This window comes from Bombina bombina, chromosome 2, assembly GCF_027579735.1.
Source record: "Bombina bombina isolate aBomBom1 chromosome 2, aBomBom1.pri, whole genome shotgun sequence".
NCBI lineage: Eukaryota > Metazoa > Chordata > Amphibia > Anura > Bombinatoridae > Bombina > Bombina bombina.
The window spans coordinates 253,537,835-253,556,358 of record NC_069500.1 but is presented as its reverse complement, the minus strand read 5'-3'; the positions used below and the strand labels follow the sequence as shown (position 1 = coordinate 253,556,358).

At 41.3% G+C, this 18,524-nt stretch overlaps 1 protein-coding gene across 4 annotated transcripts in view; it reads right to left on the bottom strand.

Moving 5' to 3' along the window:
• The window catches only part of PAM (peptidylglycine alpha-amidating monooxygenase), a 405,645-nt gene that overhangs the window by 238,217 nt on the left and 148,904 nt on the right, over nt 1-18,524 (bottom strand). For all 4 annotated transcript variants that reach the window (XM_053701521.1, XM_053701518.1, XM_053701520.1 and 1 more), the window contains exon 6: nt 15,545-15,630. In XM_053701521.1, the coding sequence (XP_053557496.1) occupies nt 15,545-15,630 (86 nt within the window). The remainder of the gene's footprint in view (nt 1-15,544; nt 15,631-18,524) is intronic.

Below are 18,524 nucleotides of genomic sequence, written 5' to 3'. Positions count from 1 at the left end.
CCTCTTGGAGAAAAGACAATATTCTAGGAATCCTAACCTTACTCTATGAGTAATTCTTGGATTCACACCAAAAAAGATATTTACTCCATATCTTGTGGTAGATTTTCCTGGTAACAGGCTTTCGTGCCTGTATTAAAGTATCAATGACTTACTCGGAGAAGCCACGCTTTGATAGAATCAAGCGTTCAATCTCCATGCAGTCAGTCTCAGAGAAATTAGATTTGGATGATTGAAAGGACCTTGTATCAGAAGGTCCTGTCTTAGAGGCAGAGTCCATGGTGGAAAGGATGACATGTCCACTAGGTCTGCATACCAAGTCCTGCGTATCTGCAGAATCACCGATGCTCTCTCCTGTTTGATTTTGGCAATCAGTCGAGGGAGCAGAGGAAACGGTGGAAACACATAAGCCAGGTTGAAGAACCAAGGCGCTGCTAGAGCATCTATCAGCGTCGCTTCTGGGTCCCTGGACCTGGATCCGTAACAAGGAAGCTTGGCGTTCTGGCGAGACGCCATGAGATCCAACTCTGGTTTGCCCCAACGATGAATCAACTGAGCAAACACCTCCGGATGGAGTTCCCACTCCCCCGGATGGAAAGTCTGACGACTTAGAAAATCCGCCTCCCAGTTCTCCACGCCTGGGATATGGATTGCTGACAGGTGGCAAGAGTGGTACTCTGCCCAGCGAATTATCTTTGAGACTTCTAACATCGCTAGGGAACTCCTGGTTCCCCCTTGATGGTTGATGTAAGCCACAGTCGTGATGTTGTCCGACTGAAATCTGATGAACCTCAGTGTTGCTAACTGAGGCCAAACCAGAAGAGCATTGAATATCGCTCTTAACTCCAGAATATTTATTGGAAGGAGTTTCTCCTCCTGAGTCCACGATCCCTGTGCCTTCAGGGAATTCCAGACTGCACCCCAACCTAGAAGGCTGGCATCTGTAGTTACAATTGTCCAATCTGGCCTGCGAAAGGTCATACCCTTGGACAGGTGTACCCAAGACAACCACCAGAGAAGAGAATCTCTGGTCTCTTGATCCAGATTTAGCAGAGGGGACAAATCTGTGTAATCCCCATTCCACTGACTCCGCATGCATAATTGAAGCGTTCTGAGATGAAGGCGCGCAAATGGCACTATGTCCATTGCCGCTACCATTAAGCCGATTACCTCCATACACTGAGCTACCGAAGGGCGCGGAATGGAGTGAAGAACGCGGCAAACATTTAGAAGTTTTGATAACCTGGACTCAGTCAGGTAAATTTTAATTTCTACAGAATCTATAAGAGTCCCTAAGAAGGAGACTCTGTGAGTGGGGATAGAGAACTCTTTTTCTCGTTCACTTTCCACCCGTGCAACCTCAGAAATGCCAGAACTATCTCTGTATGAGACTTGGCAACTTGAAAGCTTGACGCCTGTATCAGGATGTCGTCTAGATACAGAGCCACCGCTATGCCTCGCGGTCTTAGAACCGCCAGAAGTGAGCCCAGAACCTTTGTAAAGATTCTCGGGGCTGTAGCCAACCCGAAGGGAAGAGCTACAAATTGGTAATGCCTGTCTAGAAAGGCAAACCTTAGAAACCGATGATGATCTTTGTGAATCGGTATGTGAAGGTAGGCATCCTTGAAGTCCACTGTGGTCATGTACTGACCTTCTTGGATCATGGGTAGGATAGTCCGAATAGTTTCCATTTTGAAAGATGGAACTCTGAGGAATTTGTTTAAGATCTTTAGATCCAAAATTGGTCTGAAGGTTCCCTCTTTTTTGGGAACCACAAACAGATTCGAATAAAAACCCTGTCCTTGTTCCGTCTGCGGAACTGGATGGATCACTCCCATAACTAGGTCTTGCACACAGCGTAGGAATACCTCTTTCTTTATCTGATTTGCAGATAGCCTTGAAAGATGAAATCTCCCTTGTGGAGGGGAAGCTTTGAAGTCCAGAAGATATCCCTGAGATATGATCTCCAACGCTCAGGGATCCTGAACATCTCTTGCCCACGCCTGGGCGAAGAGAGGAAGTCTGCCCCCTACTAGATCCGTCGCCGGATAGGGGGCCGTTCCTTCATGCTGTCTTAGAGGCAGCAGCAGGCTTTCTGGCCTGCATGCCTTTTTTCCAGGACTGTTTATGTTTCCAGGCCTGCTTAGATTGAGCAAAAGTTCCCTCTTGTTTTGAAGCGGAGGAAGTTGATGCTGCACCTGCCTTGAAATTTCGAAAGGCACGAAAATTAGACTGTTTGGCCTTTGCTTTGGCCCTGTCCTGAGGAAGGGTGTGACCCTTACCTCCAGTAATGTCAGCAATAATTTCCTTCAAACCAGGCCAGAATAAGGTCTGCCCCTTGAAAGGAATGTTGAGTAATTTAGACTTCAAAGTCACGTCAGCTGACCAGGATTTAAGCCATAGCGCCCTACGCGCTTGGATGGCGAATCCGGAATTCTTAGCCGTTAGTTTAGTCAAATGAACAATGGCATCAGAAACAAATGAGTTAGCTAGCTTAAGTGTTCTAAGCTTGTCAATAATTTCAGTCAATGGAGCTGTATGGATGGCCTCTTCCAGGGCCTCAAACCAGAATGCCGCCGCGGCCGTGACATGAGCAATGCATGCAAGGGGCTGTAAAATAAAACCTTGTTGAATAAACATTTTCTTAAGGTAACCCTCCAATTTTTTATCCATTGGATCTGAAAAAGCACAACTGTCCTCAACCGGGATAGTAGTACGCTTTGCTAAAGTAGAAACTGCTCCCTCCACCTTAGGGACCGTCTGCCATAAGTCCCGTGTAGTGGCGTCTATAGGAAACATTTTTCTAAATATAGGAGGTGGGGAAAAAGGCACCCCCGGTCTATCCCACTCCTTGCTAATAATTTCTGTAAGCCTTTTAGGTATAGGAAAAACATCAGTACACACCGGTACCGCATAGTATTTATCCAGCCTACACAATTTCTCTGGTACTGCAACTGTGTTACAGTCATTCAGAGCAGCTAATACCTCCCCAAGCAACACACGGAGGTTCTCAAGCTTAAATTTAAAATTAGAAATCTCTGAATCAGGTTTCCCCGAATCAGAGATGTCACCCACAGACTGAAGCTCTCCATCCTCATGATCTGCATATTGGTACGCAGTATCAGACATGGCCCTTACAGCATCTGAGCATTTCTCCTAACCCCAGAGCAATCCCGCTTGCCTCTTAATTCAGGCAACCTGGATAATACCTCTGACAGGGTATTATTCATGATTGCAGCCATGTCCTGCAAGGTAATCGCTATGGGCGTCCCTGATGTAATAGGCGCCATATTAGCATGCATCCCCTGAGCGGGAGGCGAAGGGTCTGACACGTGGGGAGAGTTAGTCGGCATAACTTCCCCCTCGTCAGAATCTTCTGGTGATATTTCTTTCATAGTTAAAGACTGATCTTTACTGTTTAAGGTGAAATCAATACATTTAGTACACATTCTCCTATGGGGCTCCACCATCGCTTTCAAACATAATGAACAAGTAGTTTCCTCTGTGTCAGACATGTTTAAACAGACTAGCAAGCTTGGAAAACACTTTAAACAAGTTTACAAGCAATATAAAAAACGTTACTGCACCTTTAAGAAACACAAATTTTGTCAAAATTTGAAATAACAGTGAAAAAAGGCAGTTACACTAACAAAATTTTTACAGTGTATGTAACAAGTTAGCAGAGCATTACACCCACTTGCAAATGGATGATTAACCCCTTAATAACAAAAACAGGATAATAAAAGACAAAAACGTTTTTTTTTTTGTTTTTTTTTTCAAACAGTCACAACAACTGCCACAGCTCTACTGTGGCTTTTTACCCCCCTCAAAAACGACTTTAAAGCCTTTTGAGCCCTCCAGAGATGTCCTGGATCATGCAGAGGGAAACTGAATGTCTCTGTCAGTATTTTTAGCTGCACAGAAAAGCACTAAAATAGGCCCTTCCCACTCATATTGCAACAGTGGAAAGCCTAAGGAAACTGTTACTAGGCAAAATTCAAGCCAGCCATGTGGAAAAAACTAGGCCCCAATAAGTTTTATCACCAAATACATATAAAAACGATTAAACATGCCAGCAAACGTTTTATTTTACATTTTTATAAAAGAGTATGCCTCTCTATTAATAAGCCTGATACCAGTAGCTATCACTGCATTTAAGGCTTTACTTACATTAGTTCGGTATCAGCAGCATTTTCTAGCAAATTCCATCCCTAGAAAAATATTAACTGCACATACCTTATTGCAGGAAAACCTGCACGCCATTCCCTCTCTGAAGTTACCACACTTCTCAGAATATGTGAGAACAGCCATGGATCTTAGTTACTTCTGCTAAGATCATAGAAAACGCAGGCAGATTCTTCTTCTAAATACTGCCTGAGATAAACAGTACACTCCGGCATCATTTAAAAATAACAAACTTTTGATTGAAGAATAAACACCACACTCCTCTTACGACCTCCATCTTGGTTGAGGCTTGCAAGAGAATGACTGGATATGACAGTTAGGGGAGGAGCTATATAGCAGCTCTGCTGTGGGTGATCCTCTTGCAACTTCCTGTTGGGAAGGAGAATATCCCATAAGTAATGGATGATCCGTGGACTGGATACACTTAACAAGAGAAATAAAAACCTATTCATTTTAAACAGACTACACATTAAAATAGTCTTTAGTCAATCTAAAGGGACACTAAACACGTTTCCTGCATCTCTAACAGTCCCTTCACTAGCTTCCTCTAACCTCCAGAATAATACACAAAATCCCAACTCTGACATTCAAAGCCCTCAATAACATTGCTGCCCCATATATCTCTGACCTAATGTCCAGAAACTCTCTCATCACCTTCGCTCTGCTCATGACCTCCTTCTTTCCTTCTCTCTTGTTATCATCTCACATCCGTCTACAAGACTACTTCAGACTGGCCCCTATCTTGTGGAACTCTGCCTCGCTCTACAAGCTCAAACTTTCAAGCACTCTTTAAAGACTCTACTGTTCAGGGATGCATTTCTTATCGCAATTCCTCTCCTCCCTTTGTCATCCCCTTAGCATGTAGGCCTACGAGCACAGATGTTTGTAGATCACCATCATGAGAGTTGATTTACCAAAGTACAACTCTTGTCATAGCCCTCTATCCCTTTGTCTTCCATAATTGTCACCTTGCATATTAAACCCATGTCTATAATCCTACGGAATCGGTTGGTGCTCTACAAATAACTCATAATAAAAATTATAATATTAATACTACTACTACTAATAATAATGCACCTTCCTCTAATCATGGGAGCTGCCATTTTGGAACCTAGGTTAAACTGTAGGTATCTGAAAGAGTTTCTGCACATATGCAACCACATCGGCACTGAAATGTAGAGAAAGGCAGATTTCAACCTATGACTAGAGGGAGACAAGGAATAGACGCAATACTATGCATATAAAATGTATTTTCACATTTTATATCCCTTAATGTTCTTCCTAAAACATCTCCAGTTATTATTACGTTATCAAAAACTGTATTTAATTTAAGCTGTTTATGTATGTAATTAGCATTCTCCTATTTACTATTAAAAAGCATGAAAGAAAAACAGAATTTATGCTTACCTGATAAATTACTTTCTCCAACGGTGTGTCCGGTCCACGGCGTCATCCATTACTTGTGGGATATTCTCCTCCCCTACAGGGAAAGGCAAGGAGAGCGCACAGCAGAGCTGTCCATATAGCTCCCCCTCTAGCTCCGCCCCCCAGTCATTCGACCGACGGTTAGGAGAAAAAGGAGAAACTATAGGGTGCCGTGGTGACTGTAGTGTATAAAGACAAAAAAAAATTTCAATCTGATTAGGAAAACCAGGGCGGGCCATGGACCGGACACACCGTTGGAGAAAGTAATTTATCAGGTAAGCATAAATTCTGTTTTCTCCAACATTGGTGTGTCCGGTCCACGGCGTCATCCATTACTTGTGGGAACCAATACCAAAGCTTTAGGACACGGATGAAGGGAGGGAGCAAATCAGGTTACCTAAATGGAAGGCACCACGGCTTGCAAAACCTTTCTCCCAAAAATAGCCTCCGAAGAAGCATAAGTATCAAATTTGTAGAATTTGGCAAAAGTGTGCAGAGAATACCAAGTCGCTGCCTTACATATCTGATCAACAGAAGCCTCGTTCTTGTAGGCCCATGTGGAAGCCACAGCCCTAGTAGAGTGAGCTGTGATTCGGTCAGGAGGCTGTCGTCCGGCAGTCTCATAGGCCAATCGGATAATGCTTTTTAGCCAGAAAGAGAGAGGTAGCAGAAGCTTTTTGATCTCTCCTCTTACCAGAGTAAACGACAAACAAGGATGAGGTTTGTCTAAAACCTTTTGTTGCTTCTAAATAGAACTTTAAAGCACGAACAACATCTAAATTGTGTAATAAACGTTCCTTCTTTGAAACTGGTTTCGGACACAGAGAAGGAACAACTATTTCCTGGTTAATATTCTTGTTGGAAACAACTTTTGGAAGAAAACCAGGCTTAGTACGCAAAACAACCTTATCTGAATGGAAAACCAGATAGGGTGGATTACACTGCAAAGCAGATAATTCAGAAACTCTTCTAGCAGAAGAAATAGCACCCAAAAACAGTACTTTCCAAGATAATAACTTAATATTTATGGAATGTAAAGGTTCAAACGGAACCCCTCGAAGAACTGAAAGAACTAAATTTAGACTCCAAGGAGGAGTCATGGTTCTGTAAACAGGCTTGATTCTAACCAAAGCCTGAACAAAAGCTTGTACATCTGGCACAGCTGCCAGTCGTTTGTGTAACAAGACAGATAAAGCAGAAATCTGTCCCTTTAGAGAACTAGCGGACAACCCTTTATCCAAACCTTCTTGGAGAAAGGAGAGAATCCTTGGAATTTTTATTTTACTCCAGGAGAATCCCTTGGATTCACGCCAACAGAAATATTTACGTCATATTTTATGGTAAATCTTTCTAGTCACAGGTTTTCTGGCTTGGACCAGAGTATCTGTCACAGAATTCGAAAACCCACGTTTGGATAAAATCAAGCGTTCAATTTCCAAGCAGTCAGCTGCAGAGAAACTAGATTTGGATGTTCGAATGGACCTTGTACTAGAAGATCCTGTCTCAAAGGTAGCTTCCATGGTGGAGCCGATGACATATTCACCAGGTCTGCATACCAAGTCCTGCGTGGCCACGCAGGAGCTATCAGAATCACTGAGGCCTTTTCCTGTTTGATCCTGGCTATGAGCCTGGGAAGGAGAGGAAACGGTGGTAACACATACGCTAGGTTGAACGACCAAGGCGCCACTAATGCATCCACTAGAATCGCCTTGGGATCCCTGGATCTGGACCCGTAACAAGGAATCTTGACGTTCTGACGGGACGCCATTAGATCCATGTCTGGAATGCCCCATAATTGGGTTAACTGAGCAAAGACCTCCGGGTGGAGTTCCCACTCCCCCGGATGGAAAGTCTGACGACTCAAATAGTCCGCCTCCCAGTTGTCTACTCCTGGGATGTGAATAGCAGATAGATGGCAGGAGTGATTCTCTGCCCATTGGATGATCTTGGTTACTTCCTTCATCGCTAGGGAACTCTTTGTTCCCCCCTGATGATTGATGTACGCAACAGTCGTTATGTTGTCCGACTGAAATCTTATGAACCTGGCTTTCGCTAGCTGAGGTCAAGCCAGGAGCGCATTGAATATTGCTCTTAGTTCCAAAATGTTTATCGGGAGAAGCGACTCTTCCCGAGACCATAGGCCCTGAGCTTTCAGGGAGTCCCAGACCGCGCCCCACCCCAAGAGGCTGGCGTCGGTCGTGACAATGACCCACTCCGGTCTGCGGAAACTCATTCCCTGAGACAGGTGATCCTGGGTCAACCACCAGAGAAGTGAGTCCCTGGTTACCTGGTCTACTTGAATTTGGGGAGACAAGTCTGTATAGTCCCCATTCCACTGATTGAGCATGCACAGCTGTAATGGTCTTAGATGAATTCGAGCAAAAGGAACCACGTCCATTGCTGCGACCATTAGTCCTATTACTTCCATGCACCGAGCTATGGAGGGTTGAGGAATAGAATGAAGAACTTGACAAGCGTTTAGAAGCTTTAACTTTCTGACTTCTGTCAGGAAGATCTTCATTTCCATAGAATCTATTATTGTTCCCAGAAACGGAACCCTTGTGGACGGTGACAGTGAACTCTTTTCTATGTTCACCTTCCACCCGTGAGATCTGAGAAAAGCCAACACAATGTCTGTGTGGGCCCTCGCTTTGGAAAGAAATGACGCTTGGATTAGGATGTCGTCTAGATAAGGTGCTACAGCGATGCCCCTCGGCCTTAGGACCGCTAGAAGGGACCCTAGCACCTTTGAGAAAATTCTGGGAGCGGTGGCTAAACCGAATGGAAGAGCCACGTGAAGGATGGAACTCTGAGGAAATTGTTTAATATCTTTAAATCCAGGATTGGCCTGAAAGTTCCCTCTTTTTTGGGAACCACAAACAGGTTTGAGTAAAAACCTAGACCTTGTTCCCCGGTGGGGACTGGGTTTATCACTCCCATCTTTGATAGGTCTCTTACACAATGTAAGAATGCCTGTTTCTTTATCTGGTCTGAAGATAAGTGAGACAGGTGGAATCTTCCCTTTGGAGGAAGTCCCTTGAACTCTAGCAGGTATCCCTTGGAGACTATTTCTAGTACCCAGGGATCCGGAACATCTCTTGCCCAAGCCTGAGCGAAGAGAGATAGTCTGCCCCCTACCAGATCCGGTCCCGGATCGGGGGCTACCCCTTCATGCTGTCTTGGTAGCAGCAGCAGGTTTCTTGGTCTGTTTACCCTTGTTCCAGCCTTGCATGGGCTTCCAAGCGGGTTTGGGCTGGGCCGCGTTACCTTCTTGTCTAGCGGCAGTGGAGTTATTAGCCGGTCCGTTCCTGAAATTGTGAAAGGAACGAAAATTAGACTTGTTCTTAGCCTTAAAAGGCCTATGCTGTGGGAGGGCATGGCCCTTACCCCCAGTGATGTCTGAAATAATTTCCTTCAATTCCGGCCCAAAAAGGGTCTTACCCTTGAAAGGAATATTAAGTAACTTAGTCTTGGACGACACATCTGCCGACCAGGATTTTAGCCAAAGCGCCCTCCGCGCTACTATAGCAAAACCTGAGTTTTTCGCTGCCAATTTCGTTATTTGAAAAGCGGCATCCAATATAAAGGAATTAGCTAACTTTAATGCGTGAATTCTGTCCATGACTTCTTCATAGGAAGTCTCTTTCTGGAGCGACCTTTCTAGTTCCTCGAACCAAAAGGACGCCGCTGAAGTGACAGTAATAACACACGTAGCTGGTTGAAGGATGAACCCTTGTTGAACAAAAATCTTTTTTAAGCAATCCTTCCAATTTTTATCCATAGGATCTTTGAAAGCGCAGCTGTCCTCTATAGGAATAGTTGTGCGCTTCGCTAGTGTTGAAACAGCTCCCTCAACCTTCGGGACCGTCTGCCATGTGTCCCTTCTAGGGTCTACTATGGGAAACATTTTCTTAAATATAGGAGGTGGGGCAAAGCGTACACCTGGCTTCTCCCACTCCTTATCCACTATGCTCGCTACCCTCTTGGGTATTGGAAAGCGTCTTCGTGCACTGGGACCTCTAAAAATTTGTCCAATTTGCACAACTTCTCTGGTACTACTACAGAATCACAGTCATCCAGAGTAGCTAATACCTCCTTAAGCAAAGCGCGGAGATGTTCTAGCTTAAATTTAAATGCTACTATATCAGGTTCTGCCTGTTGAGAAATTTTTCCTGAGTCTGAAATTTCACCCTCAGACAGACCTTCCCTCACAGCCAATTCCGATTGATGTGAGGGTAAAATAGATAAGGCATCGTCAGCGTCTGATTGTTCATCCTTTTTTTATCTGTATTTAAAACTGAACAATCACGCTTTCTCTGAAATGCTGGCAGTTTGGATAAAAGATTTGCTATAGAATTATCCACTACTGCTGTTAATTGTTGCATAGAAATAAGCACTGGCGCGCTAGGTGTCGCCTGCGCGGGCAAAGCTGGTGTAGACACAGAAGGAGAGGATGTAGAATTATCCTCACTACCTTCATTAGATAAATTATCTTGGGCAACATTATGAAATGTAACAGAGCTGTCCTTATTTTGTTTGGACGCTATGGCACAATTATCACAAACACTCAAAGGGGGAACACATTTGTCTCTACACACACAGAACATAGGTTATCTGATGGCATAGACATGTTAAACAGATTTAGGCAGGCAAACAATGCAATAAAAACGATTTTAAACAAAAACATTACTGTCTCTTTAAATAATAACATTACACACTTTATTTCTGAATGTTCAAAAAACTATGAAGGCAATATCCGATTTTTATGAAATTTGGACCCCAGTGTCTTAATGCTTAGAAAGTATTGCACAGCAAATATGGAGACTCTAGCTCTTAAAACAAGCAAACCAGAGCTAATTGTTGGATTTAACCGTTTTTATACACTACAATCCCTGCTACAGTATTGCTGCAGCATTTTACCTTCCTTAGGGGTCAATCATCCACAGAAATAAGCCTTCTGCAGTCACTTTCTGAGTCACAGGACCCTCTCACATGAAAATTGCATGCACTGCCTTGAAATCAACTGCACAGCTGAAGCACCAAAATGAGGCTTCCTCCCTCAGCACACTAGAGTGAAGGGGCCTTCCTGACTAGATTTAGGTGTCTAAAACATGCCAGATCAATAAAAAACGTTCCCAAGTGAATATGAGCTTATAAAACAGTTCAAATGCCATGATATTGTAATAAAAACCAATCGATTTTGCCCCTAACAGTGTCTACCAGCATAAAAATCAAAAAGGGGAAGCCTGTTATCTTTTTTGCTGAGGTGAAAGAAAAATGGCTTACCATTTTCCCTGAGGGGAAAAATGACTGTCATCTAGCATTAGCCTGTGTTGTTAGAAGGAGACTAGTCATACCTGAAGCAGATGAGTCTGCAAACTGTTACCCCCAACTGAAGTTCTCTTGTTTCAACAGTCCTGCGTGGTAACAGCAATGGATTCTAGTTACTTGTGCTAAAATCATATTCCTCTTAACAGAAATCTTCATCACTTTTCTGTTGTAGAGTAAATAGTACAAGCCAGCACTATTTTAAAATAACAAACTCTTGATAGAAGATATAAAAAACTACAACTAACACCACAAACTCCTCACCATCCCCGAGGAGATGCTACTTGTTCAGAGCGGCAAGGAGAATGACTGGGGGGCGGAGCTAGAGGGGGAGCTATATGGACAGCTCTGCTGTGCGCTCTCCTTGCCTTTCCCTGTAGGGGAGGAGAATATCCCACAAGTAATGGATGACGCCGTGGACCGGACACACCAATGTTGGAGAAATCCAATACTCCTAAATCATTATCTGCAATTATATTCTTTAAATCACTTTCAATAAGAAATTAAACAAGACCCTTGGAGAAAGGTCATCCAAAGCAATTGTATAAAAAGGATCCCAGGGATAGAACCACATTTTAAGAATAGAATATTAAAAATAGTTACCTCCTTTCTACTTTTACGAAAAATGAAAAAGAAAAAAACCACAAGAAACGTTACAATTAATACGCTATCCTACAGAGCTGATTACCTGCAGAGTGAGGCAGCCAGCCATCATAAATTAATGTAATCTATAGAATAAAGAAGGAAATTGGGAAGGCAAGTTTCACTGGATACTTTTTTTTTCCCTTTCCCAACAAAATCTCAGAAGCTCTTAAACTCTTGATTTACACATGCTCTTTCATCTGCAACTAATTTAGACTTAAGGGAATATCTCATGAGAAGAATCGGTTTCATATCACATGTGACAAAGCACATTTTTTATTTGGAAACATAAATTGGTTTTAATAAAATTAAAGGGGCAGTATACAGTAAAATTGATTTTCCTTTATTGTATTTCCAATGACTTCAGCTGCAGAGTATAAAATGTGTGAGAAATTGCATTTTCGGGTTTATTTGTGAATATGTATTGGCTGGTTTTGTGCTTGGAAACTATAGTCTATTGAAATGGGTAGACCTTGCAGTTAAAATGAGATCTCACTATATTATCACTTTGTGTACACACACTTGCTTCTTTAACTTGAGTCTGTTTGTAAACCAAAGCCCAATACTTAGAACTATGGCAAATTTATAATTATATTAGTTATCTCTTCTAACATTCCCAACCCCCGCCCCCCGAGTGTAATTTCTTCTGCTGGCTGTGTTTACATAGCCTGTCAATAGCCTAGACTTAAAGGGCAAGTCAACCCAAAATTTATAAGAACTTATTTCAATTTTGTTATAATAGCATATTAAGTTAAAGTGAATGTAAAGTTGAGCATTTAAAAAATTATGCAGACGTTCCTCTAAGGATGACATCAGGGAAAGGAGGGGGACAGGCGGCCATTTCAAAACGGCAGGAAGAGAAGTCTTTTTACAAAAAAACTGTATTTGCAGCACAAATGGGCTACAGTTTAACTTAATATGCTATTATAACAAAAACAGAATTTATGTTTACCTGATAAATTTCTTTCTCCAACGGTGTGTCCGGTCCACGGCGTCATCCTTACTTGTGGGATATTCTCTTCCCCAACAGGAAATGGCAAAGAGCCCAGCAAAGCTGGTCACATGATCCCTCCTAGGCTCCGCCTACCCCAGTCATTCGACCGACGTTAAGGAGGAATATTTGCATAGGAGAAACCATATGGTACCGTGGTGACTGTAGTTAAAGAAAATAAAATATCAGACCTGATTAAAAAAACCAGGGCGGGCCGTGGACCGGACACACCGTTGGAGAAAGAAATTTATCAGGTAAACATAAATTCTGTTTTCTCCAACATAGGTGTGTCCGGTCCACGGCGTCATCCTTACTTGTGGGAACCAATACCAAAGCTTTAGGACACGGATGAAGGGAGGGAGCAAATCAGGTCACCTAAATGGAAGGCACCACGGCTTGCAAAACCTTTCTCCCAAAAATAGCCTCAGAAGAAGCAAAAGTATCAAACTTGTAAAATTTGGTAAAAGTGTGCAGTGAAGACCAAGTCGCTGCCCTACATATCTGATCAACAGAAGCCTCGTTCTTGAAGGCCCATGTGGAAGCCACAGCCCTAGTGGAATGAGCTGTGATTCTTTCGGGAGGCTGCCGTCCGGCAGTCTCGTAAGCCAATCTGATGATGCTTTTAATCCAAAAAGAGAGAGAGGTAGAAGTTGCTTTTTGACCTCTCCTTTTACCTGAATAAACAACAAACAAGGAAGATGTTTGTCTAAAATCCTTTGTAGCATCTAAATAGAATTTTAGAGCGCGAACAACATCCAAATTGTGCAACAAACGTTCCTTCTTTGAAACTGGTTTTGGACACAGAGAAGGTACGATAATCTCCTGGTTAATGTTTTTGTTAGAAACAACTTTTGGAAGAAAACCAGGTTTAGTACGTAAAACCACCCCATCTGCATGGAACACCAGATAAGGAGGAGAACACTGCAGAGCAGATAATTCTGAGACTCTTCTAGCAGAAGAAATCGCAACCAAAAACAAAACTTTCCAAGATAATAACTTAATATCAATGGAATGTAAGGGTTCAAACGGAACCCCCTGAAGAACTGAAAGAACTAAATTGAGACTCCAAGGAGGAGTCAAAGGTTTGTAAACAGGCTTGATTCTAACCAGAGCCTGAACAAAGGCTTGAACATCTGGCACAGCTGCCAGCTTTTTGTGAAGTAATACCGACAAGGCAGAAATCTGTCCCTTCAGGGAACTTGCAGATAATCCTTTTTCCAATCCTTCTTGAAGGAAGGATAGAATCCTAGGAATCTTAACCCTGTCCCAAGGGAATCCTTTAGATTCACACCAACAGATATATTTTTTCCAAATTTTGTGGTAAATCTTTCTAGTCACAGGCTTTCTGGCCTGAACAAGAGTATCGATCACAGAATCTGAGAATCCTCGCTTCGATAAAATCAAGCGTTCAATCTCCAAGCAGTCAGCTGGAGTGAAACCAGATTCGGATGTTCGAACGGACCCTGAACAATTATCACATAAATCACATTTATTTAAATGAATAGGAATTCTGGCTTCCCCACATTCAGAACACAGTCTATCTGGTAGTTCAGACATGTTAAACAGGCATAAACTTGATCAGAAAGTACAAAAAACGTTTTAAAATAAAACCGTTACTGTCACTTTAAATTTTAAACTGAACACACTTTATTACTGCAATTGCGAAAAAACATGAAGGAATTGTTCAAAATTCACCAAATTTTCACCACAGCGTCTTAAAGCTTTGAAAATATTGCACACCAATTTTGGAAGCTTTAACCCTTAAAATAACGGAACCGGAGCCGTTTTAAGCTTTAAACCCCTTTACAGTCCCTGGTATCTGCTTTGCTGAGACCCAACCAAACCCAAAGGGGAATACGATACCAAATGACGCCTTCAGAAGTCTTTTATAAGTATCAGAGCTCCTCTCACATGCGACTGCATGCCATGCCTCTCAAAAACAAGTGCGCAACACCGGCGCGAAAATGAGACTCTGCCTATGCTTTGGGAAAGCCCCTAAAGAATAAGGTGTCTAAAACAGTGCCTGCCGATATTATTAAATCAAAATACCCAGAATAAATGATTCCTCAAGGCTAAATAAGTGTTAATATCAATCGATTTAGCCCAAAAAAAGTCTACAGTTTAAATAAGCCCTTGTGAAGCCCTTATTTACAATCGTAATAAACATGGCTTACCGGATCCCATAGGGAAAATGACAGCTTCCAGCATTACATCGTCTTGTTAGAATGTGTCATACCTCAAGCAGCAAGAGACTGCAAACTGTTCCCCCAACTGAAGTTAATTGCTCTCAACAGTCCTGTGTGGAACAGCCATGGATTTTAGTTACGGTTGCTAAAATCATTTTCCTCATACAAACAGAATTCTTCATCTCTTTTCTGTTTCTGAGTAAATAGTACGTACCAGCACTATTTTAAAATAACAAACTCTTGATTGAATAATGAAAAACTACAGTTAAACACTAAAAAACTCTAAGCCATCTCCGTGGAGATGTTGCCTGTACAACGGCAAAGAGAATGACTGGGGTAGGCGGAGCCTAGGAGGGATCATGTGACCAGCTTTGCTGGGCTCTTTGCCATTTCCTGTTGGGGAAGAGAATATCCCACAAGTAAGGATGACGCCGTGGACCGGACACACCTATGTTGGAGAAATAGAAATGCGTTCTTATAAATTTTTGGTTGACTTGCCCTTTAAGTCCAGAAACTTTCAGTATAGGTGGGGATACCACAGGCTAAATCAGATATTTCAAATGCAGAAAAAAGGGTAAACAAGCTACTTGTAAACATTTCAATACACTCAAGCAAGTAAAATAGATCATTTCAAAACTGGAGAACATTTTTAGGTTAAATTAAAAAAAAAAATACTGTCTTCTGCAGCTAGGGAAGAACTAGTATAAGTCTTTACACTATGACCACAAAGTAAAGTTATAAGGAAATAAGACAAACTCTGGGACTGAATTAAGTAAAAAGCTCAACTTGCCTTCAGGAAGTTTGGTTGGTGGTGCGTTTCGTCCCCAAGCATACATAATGTTAGATTTATCTAAGCAGATTCCAGCCCCACAATCCCTGTAAGAAAAAACACAGATTAATCATTTTATTTTAAAATAACAATGTTGCAAATACACATCAGATCATTTTAACATGAAGATACTCACTGGCCATGTTTTACCAAACACAGGGTATACATATTCTAAATTTAGGGCTAATACACATCAGATCATTTTAACATGAAGATACTCACTTGCCATGTTTTACCAAACACAGGGTATACATATTCTAAATTTAGGGCTCACCTTTTAAACAGGCATTAAAAGGAAACAAAATACACAAAAAGAATATGCTCTAAAAAATGTTAAAGCTTTTAATATTGTACTATTGCTTGTAAATAACTGCAGGTGGGTTAAACACATAGTTAAAGTCAGCTCCAGAGCATTGGTAAGCCAATAACTAGAGACACATGTATAAATGTGTGCAGTCACCAATCAGCAGCTAGCTTCCAGTAGTGTTGGATATTGCCAAGAGAACAAAGGACATTTTACAATAGATTTGAATTTAAAAGGGTCTTAAAGGGACAGTCTACACCAGAATTTTTATAGTTTTAAAAGCTAGATAATCCCTTTATTACCCATTTCCCAGTTTTGCATAACTAACACATTTATAATAAAATACTTTTAACCTCTGTGATTATCTTCTATCTAAGCCTCTGCAAACTGCCCCTCTTCAGTTCTTTTGACAGACTTGCAGTCTAGCCAATTAGTGCCTGCTCCCAGATAACTTCTCGTGCACAAGCAGTGTTATCTATATGAAATACGTGAACTAACACCCTCTAGTGGTGAAAAACTGTTAAAATGCAATCTGAAAGAGGTGGGCTTCAAGGTCTAAGAAATTAGCATATGAACCTCCTAGCTTAAGCTTTCAACTAAGAATACCAAGAGAACAAAGCAAAATTGGTGATAAAAGTAAAATTGGAAAATTGTTTAAAATTACATGCTCTATCTAAATCATGAAAATTTATTTTGGCCTAAACTGTCCATTTAATATTACATGCTCTATTCAAATCATGCAACTTTAATATAGTTGACCTTCCTATCCCTTTAAAAAAAAAAAGTTAATTATACAACTAAAATGGTAGTGTACTTCATTAAATGCCCACATGGGTCATGCTTTAAAGACCTCAGGGAAGGAATTGGCAAAATACAAGATTTCCATCTGTCTAACTCTGAAGGAAGGAAAAAGGAAATATCCTGTGGCTCATAACTTTTTTGATAGAGAAACATAGAACCTATGAGATATATGGAGACTGAACGTGTGATATGAACAGTAAAACTCTACTCCATGAAACAGAATGACTGACATATATATATAACCATTGTATAATTGTCAAGTTTCTACTTGGATAATACGCTGTGATCTGTTTTTATTTAGATCAGCTGTTTACGTTTGATTACATACACAGGAAACCACAGCAACCGTCTATTTTGTATGTGTATTAGCGGTTATTTAAGTATCTGTAAAGGTGTACAAGCGGTATCTGGCTTAATAGTAAATTAATCATTTTTGTTGTTTTCTTATGGTACTTATATTTTTGGAAATTATGTCACCTTTAGTTCTGGGTTATGCTGACTTCCTAGTTTTTTTTTCAATGCATGAATATTGATGAGACGTTTAATAAAAAATCTAATTTTATATGATTTGCTTTTCCTTCATTAAAACCACATGAAGAAAGACAGAACATTGGAATATTTTATAAGTTAAACCAGCGTGGAGCCTAAAGTTTCACATGATCGTACATTTTATAAGTAAACAGAAAGAAATGTGCGCTTCCACAGGCGCATATGGGTACCAACAGTTTTATATATATGTCGATATATTGATATATTTATTTTTGTGATCTTAAATTATCAACATATGGCAAAAACAGCACAGAAACATTATATAATATAAATATAAGCTAAATAGTTACCTAAAAAACACTTTTTTAAAAATCAAAACATGGCGGTGTAAATATTTATAGGGATGTACTGTGATAAATAGGGAGTAAATGCTTTTGCTGACAGGTGAAATTTATCATTATTACGCCCCAGCTCGCCTGCACAAAGTTACGTCTATTTTTGTGATAAATTTAGGTGCACATGTCCGCTTCTCCGGAGGCGAGCTAGGGTGCAGTTACAGGCGAAGCACATACAGAGTTCGCCTAGCCTTTGATAAATCTAGCCCTATATGGCCAGATAATTGCCTATCATCTGTTGCATCACTAGCTACAGAGTTCCAAAACTGTCTCTAGAAGCAACATCACAACTCTGTGACTGTGACTGTCACTGTGTTGGGAGCTTCATGGTTTCCATGGCTGAGCAGGTGTACACAAGCCTCACATCAACATATGCTATACCAGGCATAGGCTAGAGTGGTGTAAAACGCGCTGTTACTTGACTCTGGAGTAGTGGAAACATTTTCCCTAGAGTGATGAATCACATTTCAATATTTAGCAGTCTGATACAGGAATCTGAGTGTGGGGTATGCTTGGAGAACGTTACCTGCGGGAATGCATAGTGCCTTCTGTAAAGTTTAGAGGATGAATAATGGTCTGGGGCTGTTTTCCAGGGTTTCGGCTAGACCCCTTAGTTCCAGTGAAGGGTGATCTTAATGCTGGAGGTTTGGGCTTGGACCAGCGCCAACTTAGCCCCTTTAAGCCTAAGGGTGGTGGCACCTAGTAGCCACCGGGGTAGCAGAGTTAATTATATTGATATCCCCTAGGCGCCTATCAAACGATGGCAGAGGGGAAAATGTATACCACAGATGATCTGGACAAGAAAATTACTTGGCCCTCAGGACAAAATGTGAGAGTAGTGTGAATACACAATAACAATATTTAATACAGTAGATAGATAACAATGTTTACAATTTAAGTATACATTAAAACAATAAAATAATGCGGCAGAAAATATCATGGATCCATGACA